Genomic DNA, 21,215 nt, shown 5'->3' with positions numbered 1-21,215 from the left:
GGTAAGAAATGAGGTGACTAAATCTGCAGAAGGAGGAGAATGTCCTTGCTCAGATTACCTACAGGCTGAAGTTGCTACAGAACATGCAGTCCATGACAGACCCACTGTAGCCTGAAATGTCCAGAAGATTCCAGTTTACATTGTAGTTGAACCCCAAAACTTTTCCTTCTCTCAGTCTACTTCAGGTTTTCATTTAACTTTCACATGAAGTTTCAGAAACATGTCTGCCTATCCAACATTGAAGTGACCTAGAAGTTACAGGAGGAGCAGGTTAAATTCAGCATAACACTATTGCCTGGTACTGCTCACCATAAAGGATATGCTCATTTGTTATTGGCTGATATTTGTGTTTCATTGGAAAAGGATAATGATATAAAAAAATTGTTACCTGTAGCAGTTTTTCCTATTCTGGAACCATATCATCTGTTTTGTGTTGATTGTTTTTATAATCATGGGATTGAGAACTAGAAGGGCTTCCAGATGAACACGGAGGGACAGTTTGACTCTCTCGAAGGCTGACTGTCTGGAGGGCCGTGTGGTGTAAAACAGGAGTGGGAGAATGGGACCTTGGGTTTGAACTCCAGCTTCACCACTTAGTAGCTGGGGAACCTTGTCCACATCACCTCAGCTTTGTCTTAAGTAGACATAATGAGTCTTAAACAGATAAGTCAAGAGACAGAATCTTTGTGGTGGAGAAGATTTAGGAGCTTGTTTAGGCCTAACTCCCACTCAAAACAGGCACTCTTAATTGCCTTCGTCTTCCTTGTGAAAATTCAAATCTGGCCTGTCTCTTCCCTGCTTAGAATTCTGTAATGCTTTCTACCTATTTCTGTTTCTTCTTAAGTACAGACATAATAAGGCCTACTTTCCAAATTTGTCAGAAGAGTTAAAAGCTGTAATATATATAATAGTAAAAGCTGGACAAACTCTTTTAATTGGTTTTATAGATGCCTTCCACCCCTTCTCCCCTTTTCTGTATTGGTCTTCTTAGCAAGCTAGAAAATTATCTAGTTTAGTGTTTCAAATCTTTTTGATTCAGGGCTCTTTTTTTTTTCATATGCCAGAGAAATGACCCTCCTTTCTCCCTTTTTCTTTCTGAGAAGATAAACACAGACTTACCTGAAAGTCCTTTCCTATCATACCTATGTGCCTGGCATGTGTATGTCTCTTGAACAGTGCTGAGAAATCATTAGTAGGTGATTTAAGGCTTTGCTTACATGTCACTCATAGGCAGCATGCCCCGTGACTGTCTGTTGGGAAAACAGTATCTGCACAAGGATTTCATTTTGCCTTTTTACATTAAGCCCAGTGGTCTTCTTATTTCTCCCTCAGTTACCTGTTTCATGCAGGTGGTAAGGACATCTTTTGTGCTTGTTAAATAGAAAACAAAACAAAGTGTATTTCAAAAGAGGCTTGTGTGTTCTATAATCCAAATCTACTAATTGTAAGCATCTTTTCCAGGAGGGCCTGGATAGGTTGGGCAGGGCAAGGATAATCAGCCTTGGGATAGGTTGATTTATCTGTACTGGGAACTCCTCTAATAAGACGATGGAGCAGAGTTAACATCTGCTTGCTGGCTAGCCTTCTTATATTTAGTTTTCTAGGCCTCAGTTTCCTCATCTGTAAAATGAAGAGGTTGGATTAGATAAATCTGTAGGAGCCCTACCAGCAGAAAATTCTGTGATTAGTAAACCTCATAAAGTTGTACCTTGGGTTCTGTGATTCATGATTATTTGGGTGATGCAGGACAAATCCTTGTTCCTTTTTCTGTTTTGTTTTTTAATGAAAAAGGTTATTGTCAGCAAATTATAGAAATAAGATGCAGAGGATTGTTTAATCTATTCACACTCATTAATGGCTTTTTGAAAATATAGTTTATTACCAAGTTGGTTTCCATATAACACCCAGTGCTCTTCCCCACAAGTGCCCCTCTCTATGACCACCCCCCCTCCCTTTTCCCCCCTCCTTCTTCAGCCCCCAGTTTGTGCTCAGCATTCAAAAGTCTCTCATGATTTGCCTCACTCCCTCTTCCCAACTCTTTTTTCCCCCTTTCCCATTCCCATGGTCTCCTATTAGGTTCCTCCTGTTAGACCTATGAGTGCAAACATATGGTATCTGTCCTTCTCTGCCTGACTTATTTTGCTTAGCATGACTCCCTCTAGGTCCATCCATTTTGCTACAAATGGCCAGATTTCATTTTTTCTCATTGTCATGTAGTATTCCATTGCGTGTGTCTGTGTGTGTGTGTGTGTGTGTGTATCTTGATCCATTCATCAGTTGATGGACATTTATGCTCTTTCCGTGTTTTGGCTATTGTTGAAAGTGCCACTATGAACATTAGGGTACATGTGCTCCTATGCATCAGCACTTCTGTATCCCTTGGGTAGATTTCCGGCAGTGCTGTTGCTGGGTCATAGGGGAGTTCTATGGATAGTTTTTTGAGGAACCTCCACGCTGTTTTCCAGAGTGGCTGCACCAGTTTACATTCCCACCAACAGTGTAGGAAGATGCAGAGGACTATTTAATCTACTCACACTCATTAATGGCTTTTAATACTTAATAGCACCAAGATGCATGAAATCTGCTGCTGATAGCAGCCCTTTTTCTTAGTTGGAGTACATGATCTTAGCCATTTGTTTGGTTACTTGAAAATAAATAATGCCTCATTTCTTTACCATAAAATTCTCCAATATACATTTTTACTATTTCAGAGTTTTCATATAAAAATTGTCTGAACAGGGGTACCTGAGTGGCTGAGTTAGTTAAATGTCCAACTTTGGCTCAGATCATAATCTCACGGTTCATAGGTTTGAGCCCCACATTGGGCTCTGTGCTGACAGCTTCGAGCCTAGAGCCTGCTTCAGATTCTGTGTCTCCCTCTCTCAGCCACTCCCATACTCATGCTTTCTATCCCTCACCCTCCAAAATAAATAAGCATTTAAAAAATTAAAAAGAAAAATTGTCTGAACATACACAGATTATGATTTCACTCTTGTTGAGACCAACAGGCCCTAATATCAAGTAACAATAATAACCAAATTTACATTTTTGTGAGTAGTCTCAAAAATAGCTAAATGGTTATTGTGTTTGGAATTTGTTGTGTCTGCTAGAGATAAATTCACACCAGAATTGAGTTACATCAGATAGACTCTCAAACATAAAAGCCTTTTGATTTTCAGTCCATGTGAGAGGTCTTCTAAGGTCTCTGGACAGGCCCTCCTCATTTCACCTGCACCAGCAGACCTAGATGTCTGCCAGCAGTAGGGAGGCCATGGAAACTAGAAGGTAACAAGTAAAATGGACTTGATGGAAACTTAAGAGATGTCAGAATATCCGAGTTGGTACACTTGACAGACCAGCTATAATTGTAGTCTGAAAATAACCTATGAATACAGTCACTTTTCTATGAAAGAGAACAAAGAGGTGAAAAAAGAGTACGGGTACAAATTGCATTGTTGCTGAGACTGTACACAGTTTTTGGGGGAAAATGATTATACTTTTATGAGTCTAATGATACTATGCCCATAATAGTGATCAAATGCAATGCTTGGCTCATAGGATTTGTCATCTACCAGTTGAATAATACCAACTGAATTCTTCTAAGTTCTGGCAGCCATATTTTGAGCTTTAGATACTTGATATTATTCTTTTTTTTTTTTAATGTTTGTTTATTTTTGAGAGATGGATGGAGTATGAGTTGGGGAGAGGCAGAGAGATAGGAAACACAGAATCTGAAGTAGGCTTCAGGCTTTGAGCTGCCAACACTGAGCCCAATGTGGAGCTCAAACTCAAAAACTGTGAGATCGTGACATGAGCTGAACTCGAATGCTTAACTGTCTAGGCCACCCAGGTACCCTACTTGATGTTATTCTTAAAATTCTTAATGTCCACTTGGTTATAATCCAGTCTGTAAAAGTTCTGTGTTGTTACCATTGTTATTGTCACTGACTTATGGTTGATTTTAAAGTTAAAGGGTATTGGGGCGTCTGGGTGGCCCAGTCCATTAAGTGTCCTACTTCACCTTAGGTCACCATCTCATGGTTCGTGGGTTGACTGCATCGGACTCTGTCTGTCAGCACAGAAATTGCTTCAGATCCTCTGTCTCCCTCTGCCTGCCTCCTCCCCTGCTTATTCTTTCTTTTTCTCTCAAAGTAAACAAACATTAAAAAAATTGTTTTTAGTTAAAGGGCATTGCATTTTCTTGTCTACATGTTTAAGTTTTAAATAAGCATCATTCAATCAATAGCATTGATTAAAAATGTGTGTTTTATTTTTCCTTAATGCTTGTGGGTAAGATACATTTAAAATAACTAGCAAATTTTAATTCATTGTAAACATGGGTTGCTGTTCCTGATATTTAAAGCTGAGAGAAAGCTCAAGATACCATTTCACTCCTTTTCTGAGGTTGTTTTTACCTAAAAACTGCCTTTAAAAAATGGTATTCTGTTTTATTTTGAAAGTTCTCTTGGGAAGTAGATCATATCAAAGTTTCAGGGTTTTTGGTAGATAGGCTTTCAGTAAAGCTATGATTATAATACATCTTTTGTTCTTAAAGGTTTTATGTTTTCCAAAACATCAGAAAAAAATTCCTTCTGTTGTAAAAACACTTTTATCTTTGCAATGACTTGTGAATTAGGCACTTTCTTGTTCCTGATGTTTTGGGTAGATAGTTATGGGATATATTATAGCTCTTACTCACTGTTATATGGGGTCAAGTTAAGTTTGAAATGTCACGTTTTGTGCTAATGTGCATCAGGTCTCCCAGATCTCTGAAAATCTTGGTGCAGTTTCATTTCTGTGATCATGCATGAGATTTTTACATTGCCGTCTTTTGCACTGTTATTGAGGATCTGCTTATTGGCACTACATGCAAAATGTTAAGAGACAGAGAATCTTAGTGATGGAGAATATTTAGGAGCCTGTTTAGGCCTGTTTCCCACTCTACACAGGTACTCTTAATTCTCTCTTCTTTGTAAAAATTAAAATCTGACCTATCACCTTTCCACTTAAAATTCTGTAATGATTCCCATTTGTCTGTGGAAACAAGTCCCTACCCCTCTGACCGGCATGTAACACCCGGCAGTTTGCTACCACCCCACCTTCCTCGTCTTCTCTACTGATGTTCTGCATTGTCAGGGGAGGGGTTATATTCCAAGGGGAATTCCAGGGCTCAGTTTTGGAGCCAGGAAGACCTAGGTTAAGATCCCGACTTTGTTCATCACCTCTGGCTCTGTAAACTTAAATTCTTTAACATTTATGAGCCTATCTTTCCTCCTCTGTAACAGGGGAATGGAAATTGTCACCTCACAAAGTTGTAGTAAGAGTTAAGTAGATTAAGGTGTGTGTAGTGCCCATCAGAGGTCTTTTGAAATTCAGTTGAAAATACAGACCCACAACACTACCACAGGCCACATTTCTTGCCATCCTGCCAGCAGGGCAGCCTCAGGAGGGGTTCTTCTCAGCGGGGGTCCTACAGCAGTTGAAGGAAGTGACAGCTTGTCTCCCCATGTGACACAGTTCCAGATACAAGGCTCAAGGTCCACAATCAAGCAGGTGCAGGAGCTACCCTGAGAAGAAGCCTCATGACCTAAGCAGCCAATATGTTTTGTAATTCTTTTGCATAGTTTCCAGGGTTCCTTGCGAAGGACTGCATTCAGGGAAGTCCAAAGCATGGCACCCTCATCAGACATTTACAGCTCATTCATACCTCCTTTCAGTGCAGATGCTGTTTACCAGTCAGGGGTCAATTCTACCATAAGCAGTGTTGCCTAGCAATATAATTGATGCCTACCATCTACCTGGTTTCCAGGGTAGCAGAGCTAGGTGGTTAAAACAAACATTAGATCCTCAAGTAGCAAGGGAAAAGGTGTGTTAACCCTTTTATCCCAATATGCAACAGATCCAACCGGGGGTCCCACGTGTTATAGTTACCAAAATATGCTTGTTCATGCCATTAACAAGTATTTAAGAACCTATATATACCATGAGTCAGGCACTGTGCCAGACACTAGGAAGACAGAAGGTAAAGAGATGGTGCTCATCATTATATTGTTAACTCTGTCCATGATGCCCTTAATTCCTTTAATTGTTTGAAGAACTATTTATCCCTCAAAGGTCAGTTCAGATATCATCTCCTCTCTGAAATCCATACACACTTTACTATTTTAGGACTTTGTATTTATTACCCTAAATCTGTGGGTTGGTTTTATGAATCCATGAATCCCCTAAAGTAATATGCAGATTTTGTGTGCATGTGGGAATGTATGTTTGAAGAAAGGACAAAAGCTTTCATTAAATTTTCAGAGAGGTCTAAGCTGTCCACTCTCCCAGACCCCTAAAAATTTAGAACCATTTCTTTCATATAAACATTAATCATATTTTATAAAGTTTTATTTTCATTTGTTTATAGTCTGTATCTCCTACGAGACCATAAGTACCTTGAGAGAAGGAACTGTGTGTAAGAATTATTTTGTGTCAATACAATGCCAGCTTCATAGAAGGCTTTTAGAAAATGTATGTTGAAAGAATCGTTAATAACCCTAACAGACTCAGCAGCTTGACTGATGCTACTAGTGTCCATTTGCTGATTTGAAAGGGAAAGTCCTTCCTTATGTTAAAGTAAAATCAACCTTTCTTGTTTCTAGCTTTGTCCTCTGGACTTCTAAATTAAATGTAATTGCCTTTTTTAAAAAGATGGACACATTTTTGGGGCACCTGGGTGGCTCAGTTGGGTGTCTGACTTCAGCTCAGGTCATGATCTCACGGTTCGTGAGTTTGAGCCCCATGTCAGGCTCTGTGCTGATAGCTCAGATCCTGGAGACTGCTTCCAATTCTGTGTGTGTGTCTCTCTCTCTGCCCCTTTCTCTGTCTCTCTCCCTCTCAAAATTAAATGAACATAGGAGTGCCTGGGTAGCTCAGTCGGAAGCGTCTGACTTTGGCTCAGGTCAAGATCTCACGGTTCGTGGGTTCAAGCCCCACATCGAGCTCTGTGCTGACAGCTAGGTCCCTGCTTCAGATTCCGTATATCTCTGTCCCTCTGACCCTGCCCTGCTCACACTGTCTCTCTCAAAAATAAATCGAAAAATTAAAAAAATTAAATGAACATAAAGATAAAAAATTGACATTTTAATATATTTTAATTTATATTGATATAAAAGCAGTAAGAAAGAGATTGAGAAGAATGACCACTAAGCAGTAATAGGGTGAATCACTATATTTACAAATCCCCCTCCCCCATCATTGATCAAATAGACCCATGATTCCACTTGCTGGTGGTGTTCCAGGTAGAATGTTTGAGGGTTCCCTGGGGTTTGGTGGTGGTAGTGGATCCACAACTATTGGGCAGCGTCCTGTGATGGATCTGTGCACTGGAGCAGCTGTCAGCCTTTGTGGATCTCAGCTTTGGGCTGATACTTGAGAAGCTGGGTGAGGTGGTGACAGAACTGCTGTCCAGCGTCCTGCATCCACAGTTCACTTTCCAGAGACTCCAGTGGAAGAAAGTGGTGTGTTCACCTGTCATTTGCTTATTGGTGGGTCTTAACCTACAGTATATTATTAGTTTCAGGAGTACCACCTAGCAATTTGTCACTTCCATATAATACCTGTTACTCATCACAACAAATGCATTCTTTAACCCCCATCACTGATTTGACTCTTCCCCCACCTTTGGTAATAACCATCAGTTTGTTCTCTATAGTTAAAAGTCTTTTTCTGAGACTCAGTTGAGGAGATCAAAGAAAAAGGGTTAACATGGGGGAAATCATTAAAAAACAAGACATTTGTGTCTTAAATATTTTAACTTAAAACATGGAAATAAACTTTAATTTACTAATATTTTATTATGGAACCAGTATCTTTTTGTTAAACATGACTCCACTGTTGTCTAGCTTTTTTCAGTTTTAACCTGTTATCCAAAATTCATCGTCTACAATTTCCAGTTTGTTTCTTTCACATTTTAAAGCAATGGGATTTTTGGATTTTTCTAGATTTTTACTCTTTCTCTCTCTCTCTCCAGTGTTCTATAGTTAGATCTCCCACTTCTCACCACTTACTGGTTTTGTTTGTGTGTTTGTTTTACAACTGGCTTTCATTGAGTCTGGAATTTTTAGTTTTCCGAGGAATAGCAATTCATATTTCCTTGGTTTATATACAATTTAATTAAATTAGGTAACTAAATCAAGATATAAGTAGCATACACAGGTCTGTGATCATGTACAGTTGACTCTTACTGAGCATATGTTTCTGCTGACAGAAGCAGAGGTGTGCAAGTATTGAGACTGCGTAAGTATTTGCATTGCTCATGGGCATTAAGACCACAAGCATGTTTCTATTCTGTTTTTCTCAGGATTAATTATTTTAAAGTTTAATTATTTTAAAGTTCATCATCCCACTCACATTTCTTCTCCTCTTAGACCATCGATCTTCCTAACTTAGAGTAGAACAGACATAAATCATGTTTGGCTTTTCTTCTGATAACTTCTGATGTGTCTATTGCTGTCGAGAAAAAAAATGAAACTATCAAAAAAGAAAAAAAGCGGTAGCAAATATAAGGGCCTACTTAATTATAAGGATGTCCTAAGCATAAAAAATAATTGCAGAGTGGAATTCAATTTCTCTAGCTTTGAGTGTGGCCTAGACGTAGTGACTCACTTCCAAGGAATCGAGCATGCAAAGGGATGAACATAGCCTTTTTCGTGGAGAAGCCTAGTAGATACCACACTGGGCAAATGTTCAGGTGTGGCAGCAGCCAAGTGTTCAAGTCCCACAGCACCAGTGAGAGGTCATATTGATAGAGTGCACCCTGTGATCAGATGTACTGAGAGAGGCCCTTCACTCTGTGGTACTCTTCCCCAAATCCACAGCTCCAGCCTGAATCTGAGAAAATATCAGCCACCTTAAATTGAGAGATACTCCGTAGAACACAGACCATTGCTCTTCAAAAGTGTCCAGGTCCTGAAAAATAAGGAAAGACTTAAGAACATGTAACAGACTAAAGGAGACTGGGGAAACGTGCTGACTAAGTGCAGCGTGCTGTCATCAGTTGGATCTTAGAACAAAGAAAAAAAGGATATTAGTGGAAAAACTTGGGGAATCCAGATAAAGTCTGTAGTTTTGAGAGATCTTCTATGGTTGTAAAAGCTGTTAACCTTAGAGAACACTGGATGGAGTGCATGTGAGTACTATTTGTACTGCTTTTGTAACTTTTCTGTAAATTTAAAATTACTCCCAAATAAGTTTATTAAAAATAGTAATTGGAGAATTCACAGGAGAAAGGGTTAAGTGATTAGAAATTTAAGACAAATAAACCAATTTAAAAGGCAATACCACTGGGGCGCCTGGGTGGCTCAGGTAGTTGAGCACCTCTTGATTTCGGCTCAGGTCATGATCTCATGGTTCATGATATCGAGCCCTGTTAGCACAGAGCCTGCTTGGGATTCTCTCTCCCTTTCTCTCTGCCCCTCCAATTTACGTGAGTGCATGCCCTTACTCTCAATCAAAATAAATAAACTTAAAAAAAAAAAAGGGAATGACACTGAAAAAATAATTCATCACAGATGATAAAGGACTGTTATTCTTACTTTGATTTATTTTTCTCATAATTTTTTTTAAATGTTTGTTTACTTTGAGAGAGAGAGAGAAAATGTGAGCAGAGGAAGGCCCAGGAGAGAGGGAAAGACAATCCCAAGCAGGCTTCACACTATCAGCTCAGAGCCTGAGGCAAGGCTCAAACTCAAAAACTTTGGGTTCATGACCCGACCTGAAATCAAGAGTCTGACACTTAATGGACTGAGCTACTCAGGCACCCCAAAATAGAATATACTTTTAAATATTAGTAAAAGCATACTAATACCTGATTGGAAAATAGCCATTGATCACAAATCACAGAAGAAATACACTGGTCAATAAATATGAAAGCCAGTTCAGTCTCTTTAGGAATTAAAGAGTTGCTAATTAAAGTGGTATTGAGAACATTTTTACCCATTACATGGAAAAGTGATAGTATTCAATTCTGAAGAAGGTAAATGAAAGAACTATAGCTTGATATAGCCTTTCTGAAAAGCAGTGTGCCAATATGTATTGGGTTTTAAAATATGTATATAATTTGTGATTGTAATCTTATACTTGTAAGATTTTTTCCCAAGAAAATAATCAGATAAATAATACAAATTTTCTAATAGGAATGTTCATCACAGGGTTGTTGATACTGAAAACCTCAAAACCCAAGTATCTATACCAGTGGGGGGATGATCTAAAAGTTTTGGCATACTTGTAGAATAGAATGGAGGCATTAAGAGTTATAATATAACTAAAAAAACCAGTCAAAATAAAAGCTAAATACAATTTATATATATGTTCTGATCCTGGGCTGTGTATGTGTGTATCACTCTGGTTTCTTGAAGTGATTGCAATGAAATATCCCATCATTTACAAAGTTGTTACTTGTCTTTGGGTGGGAATGGAAGGATCATTTTCATTTTCTTTATACCTTTACACATTTTCAAACCGCCTATAGTGAATATATATTACTTTTGTATCGAGGGGAAATTCTACTGTTGCAGACAATGTGATTAATGAGTTTCTTTCATCTTTCATCCTGATTTAATTTTAAAATGCTACATTTCCATTTTGTTCTGTAAAAAATTGCTTTCCCTGTTTCTACTAGGAAGCTCCTCAGGGTGCTCCCATTGCCAAGTGAGAACTGGGGAGCTCTAGTTGGAGAATGGTGTTGTCATCCTGACCCCTTTGCTAATAAGCCACTTCATCCACAAGAGAATGACTGTTTTATTGGAGACTCTTTCTTCTTGGTGAATTTAAGAAGTGATTTATGGCAGCCAAGACCTGAACTAGCCCCAGTGGAGACACACCGTCTTTCTTCTGAGAACCGTTTTAAATTGGTAAAATACCTTTTTGAAATAAATGCTAATTTAGAGATTGGCTTAGAGACTGGTTTCTCCAATCTTTTCTTAATTAAAGCATGCTACACAGACTGTTCTAAGGACCAAAATCCATTATTTTCAACTTCCTTTATTCGCCAGCTCTGCTCTATTGGTATAGCATATGGCCTTAGACCAAAACAGCTTACAGAGGCTGGAGGAAGATGGGAAAGAGGACTTTTTCGTGCATAGAATTGGGGATGTTGCCATTTCGCAAACCAAATTTTGTGGTTTGTGAAGTAGAAAGTATATACCCTACTTTCTTGTTTTTAGGACAATAGTCCGTAATCTGCGTAGTCTGATTTAAATTAAAAGTGTTCTTGGTTCCAGGATATGTGGTATACAGTTAGGCTTAGGTATTTCCCCGTGTCTTCCGATGTCATGAAAAAGATGCTGTCAAGGAAAAAGGAAATAAGGGAGTCCAGGTGTGGAATGAAGCTTGTGCTGCAGGCTCCAAGTTGATGGTTGACAGTGTGAGGTCAAGTGCCTCTTGCTGTGGAAGTTGCTTTAGGGAGAAGGCAATTTCCTCTCACTGCAGAGTACAAATGGTTTACCTTACTTTAAAAGAAAATCAATGGCATTGACTTGGCCCTTGTGAGAAATCATTATCCTGGTGGCAAATCAATACAGATGTGATTTAAAAAGTAAAGGAAATCATTGCCAGAGAATCTTCATTTTCACATCTGATTATTGGTAGGAACAGAAGCATTGTATGTTAAATTTCATTTGAAACTCATTTAATTTTTGTAACAAAAACCGAACTGCGTTAGGAAATATACAATAGTTTGGGCAGCTTTTAGGTTGTAAGTTAATTTATAGAACTGTTTTCTGTTTTGAGGACAGATTAAGGAAGTTTATCAAATATTGAAGTCATGAGAATTAGTTAAGTGCACCTTATCTCAGTACTTTATTCTTGAATAGTTTTCAAAGATAAATGGTAAGGGCGCCTGGGTGGCTCAATCAGTTAAGCCTCCGACTTTGGCTCAGGTCAGATCTCACGTTCGTGGGTTCGAGCCCCATGTCTGGCTCTGTGCTGACAGCTAGCTCAGAGCCTGGGCCCTGCTTCAGATTCTGTATCTCCCTCTCTCTTTGACCCTCCCTTGTTCCCACTGTCTGTCTCTGTCTCTCAAAAATAAAGAACATTAAAAAAAAAAAAAAAAGATAAATGGTAAGAAGTTAATACAAATCTGTTATATGTTTAATATGGTTATATTAAAATTGTATTTTAATCTAAATTTATAAACTAATACTTTACTGTTTATGTACTTTAACTTTCATTCTTGCCATAAGCTATTTATTTTTAAAATATTTGCAAGGTGTGAATGGAAGAGGAGAGGAGAAAGATTAAAAGAGAGAAGCCATGAGTTTCCCTTCTTAGATAAACTCTGTACTCTCTATGGGAATAATATTCTTTTCATTTACGCCTTTATCTGTTATATGATGCTATGTACAAGAATGTCTCTTAATTGTGAACAACCATTCTGTGTTAAAGGAAGACCCTTCATATTCAGACCTAACGCTGTTTAGTGTCATTGAGACTGTGGGAAACTCCTGTCTTAAGCTGCTGTTGACAAGATTGTTTCCAAGTTAGCCAAGGTGGAAGCTTCTCTTTAATTGCATATTGCAGCAGTTGAAAGAGTATGCCTGTGACCAAAATAGTAACATAAATTTGAAGGAAGTGCTCTCAAGACTCCTGTGGAAACAAGGCTGCTCTGTGCTATTGGAAACCTATTTCTCATATCACCAAGTCTAGCCATCTAGCAGGGTTTTGAAATGTCACATGGTGACACAGCATCCTAATGGTATCACTTGGGAAACATTTTTTTGGCGAGACAATATCAAGGGTCCTTAGAAATTGAAACAACACAAAGGGAAATAAAAATGAAGACAGGAGACTAATCCACATCTCTGAGCCGTGGTGCCGTCTCTCAGATATATTGATTTAATTAGTTCACAACACGGTCTTTCTTTGATGTTTGCTCTGTAGAGTTCCGACACTGTTAGGCTGCTTCATCACACAACTTGCTGTATTATTGCCTTTAAGCATTGGTCAGGAGAAATGCATTAGAAAGTGGAGCTTCTCTTTAAATGAAATGTAGAGTGTTATAATATTTTAATTAAAAAGATCTGAATTTAAAAATAGCATAAACAAACAAAACTTAACACGTAAGTCTTTGCTTCAGTACCCCCTTAATAGTGTGCAGTTTGTTATTTGTCCCTGAAAATGTGACAGTAGAGAACTTTTGTTTTCATAAGATACCTTATTCACGAGAATAAGGAATAAGATTTCCTTATTCTTGCATTTACTCATTGTCTCATGCTATTTTTTGGGTCTTCCAATGCAATAAGGATGGCACATTGGCCTTTTAGAAGATACATATTATTCTAGACTTAGAAAGTATGGTCACATACTATTGCAGACTTAGAAAGTATGGCCACAGGAACAAGTTGAACTTTGATTATATTGCAGCTGTCAAGTGCAACTAACAGCTTCACCTTTTTTCTTTCTTGGCATGCTTGACAGTAATTTATTGATTTTGGTAATTTGTTAACTCCATAAGGGTGTATTTCTTATTTTCTCAGAATAATGTGTTGAACTTTGTAAACATTCACAGATGTGAAAGGAATAGAATGGTGAAGTTCAGTATACCAGTCATCTTGATTCATAAAGTATGCTTCATCTCACTCTTTAACTCCCGCACTCCCCCCCGCCCACAACAGGAGTGCCTTAAAGGAAATCCCAGACATTATGACATTTCATCCCATGTAGATTTTCCTTTTTTTAGATAACCACAGTGTCATTTCACATTTGACAAAAATGAACAATCATTACTTGGTAATAAAAACTTAGGCCATATACATACAGAGTTTACCATTTATATTAAGGTATCTTCTGTTTGTTTGAATCAAAATACACACATTTCGTTGTTTGAGATAATTTGCTTTTTATTAATCACATTTTAAAATCCTGATTGCCTGGGGCACCTAGGTGTCTCAGTCAGTTAAGCTTTGGTTCAGGTCATGATCTCACGGTTCGTGGGTTCTAACTCCACATCAGGCTCTGTGCTGACTGCTCAGAGTCTGGATCCTGCTCCAGATTCTGTGTCTCCCTTTCTCTCTCAAAAATAAATAAAAGGCATTAAAAAATTTTTTTAAAATCCTGATTACCAGTGTCTTGAAAAGTTAGACTTCTTTTCTTTGGTGAACAAACCCACAAAAACACTTCTCTTGCTTCATTGAAAAACAAAGCAAAATGTGCTATAAGAGCAATTATAAATGAAATACATAATGGAGCACTTGATGAAAAATTTTTTTGCTTTGAATAGAAAATTTTCTTCTCAAACATTGCTACTCCAATTTAGTAAAGTGTTTAGTTTGGGGTAAGATTTAATGAGGGTGGATTGATTTAACTGGTACAAAATAGAATCTTTTAAAACGTGTCTTTAAGACCATTTTGGAGACATACAAATTGATTTTATTGTAACAAAGCATGAAACTTCCCCAATGTCAAAGTTTCAGTTGAGCATACTTGCTTTGTGAGCTTCCTGTATCCTTCAAAAAAAAATATTTTTTAATGTTTATTTATTTTTGAGAGAAAGAGACAGTATGAGCAGGGGAGAGGGAGAGAGTGAAGGAGGCACAGAATCCAAAGCAGGCTTCAGGCTCTAAGCTGTAAGCACAGAGGCTGACGTAGGGCTTGAACTTACAAACCGTGAGATCATGACCTGAGCTGAAGTCAGATTCTCAACCGACTGAGCCACCCAGGCATCTCTTCCTGTATCCTTGTCTGCACCTGAACAAATTGTCACCTGCCTTGGCTTCTGTGTCTGTGGCTTTGACTTTTTTTTCTTCAGATTAAAGTGAGAAATAACATTTTTTATGTTAAGATCTGATAATACATAAGCACCCACACAAACATACATCAAGTAAAAGTTTGTTGAAGCAGTACTTCCACTGTGTTTGAAGCACTGTGATACTGCTGTTCTACTTCATCTTTTTTAAGTAAAAAAAATTAATGTTTATTTTTGAGAGCGAGTGAGCGTGAGTGGGGAGGGGTAGAGAGAAGAAAGAGACACAGAATCTGAAGCAGGCTCTAGGCTCTCAGCTGTTAGGTTATGGACCATGAGATCATGACCTTGACCAAGAGCCTCCTAGGTGCTCCTGTTTCAGCTTTTTTTTTTTTTTTTTTTAAAGCAGGCCATAACCCATTGAAGTGATTCTGTGAATTAGTTTGGAAAACACTTGGAATAATGCTTAGAAGCATAAGTTTTAGCATTTAAGGCACCTAGATTCAAATATCAGCTCTATCTGTTATTAGCACATCCATGGAACTCAAATGTGCTTCTTATATAGTTTTTCAGGAAATAGTTATTTATTCTAAGGAAAATATAATTGCACTCAAACTTACCTTAATCAGTTAAGATTCCTTTGAGCAATACATATATCCCACATCAGGAAGGCACTCTTCCTTACTTAGGGCAGGAGAGATGACCCTAGGTGGGCAGAGTACAGAAATTCCTTCCCTGCCCACTTTTACTTGTTGACTTGTATGTTGCAGTGTGTCTGTGAGAGGAATGTTAGTTACATTGTTTTAGCAAAGGTATTGCTACAGATGTGAAAAAAAAACACATTTTTTGGTAGATTCTTAATATGCAGTTGCCCAGTAAAAGGCAAAAAATTGTTCCCTTTATGGGAAGGTGTGTGAGTGTTCAGCCTGTTCCTTGAATATACAGGTGCCTGAACTATATTTTGTTTATGAAACATCCACTTGGCAGTTACGATGAGCCTGGGACAGTGCTTTAGAACACTCCTTTTTAAATCCTAATGAACAACACAAATGTTAGCTCTCTTTTACAGAGGAGGAAACCAAAACAGGTTAATCAACTTGTTAAACGTCATGTGTGTCATAAAGAGCAGGACTGGGATTTAAACCTGGGAAGTCTGGCTCCAGACTCAGGGCTCTTATCCACCATGCTACTGCTTATAACACAACCTCTTATAAAAAACTAAAAATCAGTTTTTTTAAAATTGAGGTATAATTGACATACAATGTTATATTACTTTTAAATATGTAATGATTCCATATATGTGTATATTATAAAATATTCACCATAATAAGTCTTAACTTACATAACTATAAACTTTTGTGATGAAAACTTTTAAGATTTACTCTCTTAACAACTTTGAATACATAACACAGTATTAGTAACTGTAGTTGCCAAGCTGTACATTTCATATCCATGACTTCTGTATTCTGTAACTGGAAGTTTGTACCTTTTGACCCTCTTCACCCATTTTTGCCAACCCCCTCCCCCACCTCTGTAACCACAATCTGTTCTCTGAATCTAAAAGAACATTATTTGTTTGCTTAATGTTTGGTTGGATGCTGCTACTTTAATCTACATCCCAGTGATGAATGTGGAGTTTTGAAGTTTAAGAATTTTTTCAGAGCACTGTCCAGTCTTTCCAGTTATAATGCATATCTTAAGTAGAAAAATAGAAAAACTCAATGGATGTGTTAAATTGAATGTGTTGAATGATAGTAGAAAAATTGTATGAATGTGTTAAATTAAAAAAAAAAACAACTAAGTTTATTTACTTATTTTGAGAGAGAGAGCACAAGCAGAGTAGAGGCAGAGAGAGTGAGGATCCCAAGCAAGCTCTGGGCTGACAGCGCAGAGCCCAGTGTGGGGCTGAAACTCACTACCTGTGAGATCATGACCTGAGTCAAAGGCAGCCACTTAACCGACTGAGCCATCCAGTCACCCCAGTTAAATATTTTTGACTTCTGGTGAGGGGCTATGAATTATACATTACTTCAACATAAATTACACTGGACTAGAAATCAAAATAATGGCTCTAATTTTTTATTCTCCTGTTTTCTAGACACATGAATTAGAACAAGTCACCTACTCTCTCTGCCTTTGTTACCTGCCATCTCCTCATTCTAAATGATAATGGGTGTTTGGAAGTGCTTTTTAGAAATGTTAGGTGCTTCTTTTTCAAATTATTTACAACAGTTCGATTATCAAGAAAATGGCTAGGTTTGCAAAAATCAGTGTGTTCATTATTCTGTCTTTAGATTTGAAAAAAATAAAGAAGATCTCTGTGCATGTGAATTATGCACACAAGCTAAATGTGTTCCCAGTATTAGTAGAGGGCAAAATAAAATGTAAAGTTCAAAGTATACTCTAGAGACTATGTTAAAATTATATATTCCTTTTAAGAAAAGCTGAATGACATTTAAATGACATTTTTCTGTTCTACAGAAACCAAAGGCAAATACCAAAGTAATTTGTAAGCGTTGCAAGGTAATGTTGGGAGAGACCATGTCATCAGGTAAGAATTTCATAATAAAAAAGCCAAAGTGATTGCCCTCTTATTAAAAAAGTATAGAAGGAGATTTTATTGGAAATCTATGGGAAAGATAGATAACTAATACATGTTGTAAAATTGATGATTTTAAAAATAGAAATCAAGTAACATATCATCCAATATGCCTAAAGTTTGTGTATTTTGACCTTTATAAGTACAGAGTATTGCATTTTAAGCTTAAAAGGTTGGGTCATTTTCAATATTTCATATTCTCTCAGTGGATATAAAACTATAGTATAAAGTTGTCCTTGGGTCTTTCTTAAAGAGTATTGGGGCTTTTTTTCTCAGTAAAACTCCTCAGTCAGAATTGTTGGTTGCTAGAGATGATGAAGAAATTTTCCTGGCTGCCATCTGTCTGGCCTGTATTTTGGGAGTTGAAAGAGAACCTGTTGAAATGGAAGAAAACACATTCTGAGTTTCGTGCTCTGTTCCTGTTCTCTTCCCAATAATTAAATCTATATTTATATATGTTAAATCATTTTTAAAATATAATAAAATCATGATAATTAAATTGTATTGCTATTTATTTATTTATTTATTTATGTTTATTCATTTTTGAGAGATAGAGTGCAAGCAGGGAGGAGCAGAGAGAGAGGGAGACACAGAATCTGAAACAGGCTCCAGGATTTAAAAATGTCTGAAGAGCTATAACGTGCTGCATTAGCTCTGTGGATGATAAATAATTGTTTTTAATACAGTTAATTACAAGATGGAAGTAAAGCTAGTGCACCTAAGAGAAGGCGGCTGGTGGTCTTTTTTGTTCGTTTTTTAAAATCATCAGAATTTTGCAAGTAGTTTACTTGCCCAGAGTGAACAGAAAAGGAAGAATGAGTAGTGGTAAAGGCTGCCATCCCCAGCATCACTTTGGAGAATGAAAGCAAGCCCTTTAAGCAACAGCTTAGAAAATTTTAAGGCTTCCAGTCAAATTAGGTGAATTGATTTTTTTTATTCTTTTCTCTTCTCCCTGAAGCCCAGTTAAGATGTTAGTTAGGGAATGAAAAAGATATATATCCACAGAGACCATGAGAAATCGAGAGGAAGTGACAGTGATGTAAACAAGATGTCTAAGCAGTCCTTTTTTGGAAGCTGTAAAGCTGAGAGGTGTGAGAACACAGTTGGCAGTGAGGGGGAAGCTGTGGCCTCAGTATCTGCAGATCAGCTGAGTGAGGAGAGAGCCTCAGAGCTGGTCGGAATTTGGAGGCAACAGGTAACAAGGAAAGCAGTCTGAGACCAGGGGCCGGATGAAGGATGAGTAATTCAAAATTTTTATATGGAGTTCTAAGACTCCTCTAAGAATCCTCCTCTATTTGTAACTTGCTTATACTCTTAAAATAGATTAGAGGACTCTTTCTTTGAAAATGGAAGAATACCAATCAGAGAAGAGATTTGCAGATACTCTCTTAGGGGCCATTCAACAGTAAAATGAGCCTAGGTCCAGCCACCCTACAGTCCACAAGCCATATACCCACATATAAGAGTTTCCTGTCAGTGTTTTTATATCTTAAATATGAATGGAGTGCTGAGAATCAAAAAATATTTGAGCAAACGTCCAACTAAAAGAGACTGAGGTAAAAAATCAAGTGAACAGAATAAAGCACCGAGAAAAATTAATGTATAAAACAGAAGAAAATCTTTGACAAAAATAATGTTCTTAGAGAAATGAAATAATATTGTCTCTGTAATTCAGAGAATGTAGAATTAAAGATGTGATTGCTTAAAAAACATAAAGGACTAAAAGATAAAATTAAGGAACTGTCTTATCTCATAAATCAGAACCAAAAGTCAGAGATTGAAGATTGGAAAGGAATTATGGGGGAGAAAATCATCATAAGTTTCCTGAAGATAGAAATATTGTCTATCTCATTTATCGCTGTAATCTCAGCATTAAAACAATACCTGACACATAGTGGGTACCCAGTAAATATTGATTGAATGAATGGAGACTTTTAAAATGTTCAACATCTAGCTAAGGATGTTCAACATCCAACTAATAGAAATTCTAGAAAGAAAGAATAGAGACAACAGAGTTTAGGAAATTATCAAAGACCAGAAATACCAAAAACACAGTACATGGCTATTTTCCAGAGCTAGGGCTCGTTTCTCAACTGAAAGGACTCCTTACATGTCCAGTATGATTAATGGGAGGGTAAGGCAGCTACTCAAAGCTGTATCATTGAGTAATTTCCAAATACCAACAAAGAATTTTCCGGAGGAAAAAAAGCAAGTAGTGTAAAAAGGATTAGGAAATAGAATGGCATTGAACCTTTTTTTTTTTTTTGAGAAAGAAAAAGAGTATGTTTGTAAGGGAGGGGCAGAGAGAAAGAGAGAGAGAGGGAGAGGAAATCCCAAGCAGGTTCGTGCTGTCCATGGAGCTGATGCAGGACTCAATCCGTGAACCCATGAACCATGAGATCATGACCTGAGCTTCAATCAAGAGTCAGACACTCAACTGACTGAGCCACCCAGGTACCCCAAGAATGGCATTAAGCTCTTAACAGCATTGTTGAAAGCTAGAAGACAGTGAAGTAATACCTTCATAATTTAGAAAGAAGAAGATTTTTAATCCATAATTATATCATAGTCAAGCTATCAATCAAGTGTGAAGATAACACATACACAGACCTCAAATGTACATTTTCCTTAGGAATGTATTATAGGATATATCTCACCAAAACTAAGGATTTAACCTCAAGAAAGAAGACATGGGATTTGGGAAACATTATCTAACACAGATAAGGGAATCTCAGAGTGAGAGACACACAGCAGGCCTAGAGAATAACAGCCTGGATTGAAGCAAAAGGAGAGAAGTTTGCAATAAACATGTTTTCAGTTACAAAATGAAACTGATACATTCTTTGATTTATATGATCACATGTAACAATCTTCAGATAAGCTATTCTATCCTATGGGAAGAATTAGCTAAGGGTGCTTAGAAAACTAATCCAGTGGAAAAGAAAGAAGTTATGTGCTGTAGGAAAGCAGAAGGTTGAACAAGAAAGGAAACATTTCCATGGTATTATTATAGTCATAATAATGTGAAGTTCAGTATAGGCAAAGGAGAAACTAGAAATTTAAGAGGGAGATTTTGGAAGCAAAAGGCAAGGACAGGCTGAGATGATAAGCTTTTCACACAGCTCTGGCTGACTGCTAAATGTACATAATAGATCCAGAGCATCCAATAAGAATTGAAAGCTCGGGAGACCTGCACATTTCCCATGCCTTTGATTTCATTTCACAATTGAGGCACAGTTGAGCAGCAGAAGGTAGAAGCCTTAATGGCTGGAAGTGTTAAAGCAAAACATCTCCCCAAATCTGCTAACAGCTAAACTATGAAGGTGTAGAGAATACTCTCTAGGGAGCCACGCTAAGTAAAATAACACGGAGGAGGAACATTAGTGACTACACACTGTGGGGAGACATATTTCATAGTTTGAGCCCAGGTTAGTTAATTGACTGTTATCAGCCAACAGTCCTTGAAAGAACAAAACAAAATCCAGGATAGTGATAGTATATTACATACCACGTCCTACTTCCATTTAGAAATTATTAGAATGAGAAGAAACAGAAAAGAATGATTGCTACCCAAATGAAAAAAGGACTGAACAGGTGCTGAGTAAGCACAAATGTTAGACTTAGACAAAGATGTTGAAGTAGCTACTATAAGTATGGAAGAATTAAAAGAATTAAAAGAAAAAAACCTCTTGAGTGAACTAATAGCAAATCTCAACAAATTGGAAACTTCAAAGAGAAAATCATTGGTAATTACAGAACTCAAAAGTACAGTAAGTAAAAAATTTCCTGTATTAGCTGAACTACATATTTGCGATAGCAGAAGAAAAAATAATCATTGAACTTGAAGATCTATTAATAGAAACTAACCGAGGGGTGCCTGGATGGCTCAGTTGG

General features: G+C 37.5%; 1 protein-coding gene across 1 annotated transcript in view; it reads left to right on the top strand.

Annotated features, from left to right (window-relative positions):
* UBE3D (ubiquitin protein ligase E3D) overlaps nt 1-21,215 on the top strand; it is a 152,673-nt gene that overhangs the window by 16,500 nt on the left and 114,958 nt on the right. Inside the window, exons 4-5 of the mRNA XM_029944312.1 lie at nt 10,664-10,895; nt 17,204-17,273. Coding sequence (XP_029800172.1) covers nt 10,664-10,895; nt 17,204-17,273 — 302 coding nt within the window. The remainder of the gene's footprint in view (nt 1-10,663; nt 10,896-17,203; nt 17,274-21,215) is intronic.

Source organism: Suricata suricatta, chromosome 7 (genome assembly GCF_006229205.1).
Source record: "Suricata suricatta isolate VVHF042 chromosome 7, meerkat_22Aug2017_6uvM2_HiC, whole genome shotgun sequence".
Classification (NCBI taxonomy): Eukaryota; Metazoa; Chordata; class Mammalia; order Carnivora; family Herpestidae; genus Suricata; species Suricata suricatta.
This window is presented reverse-complemented; position numbering and strand designations above follow the sequence as displayed.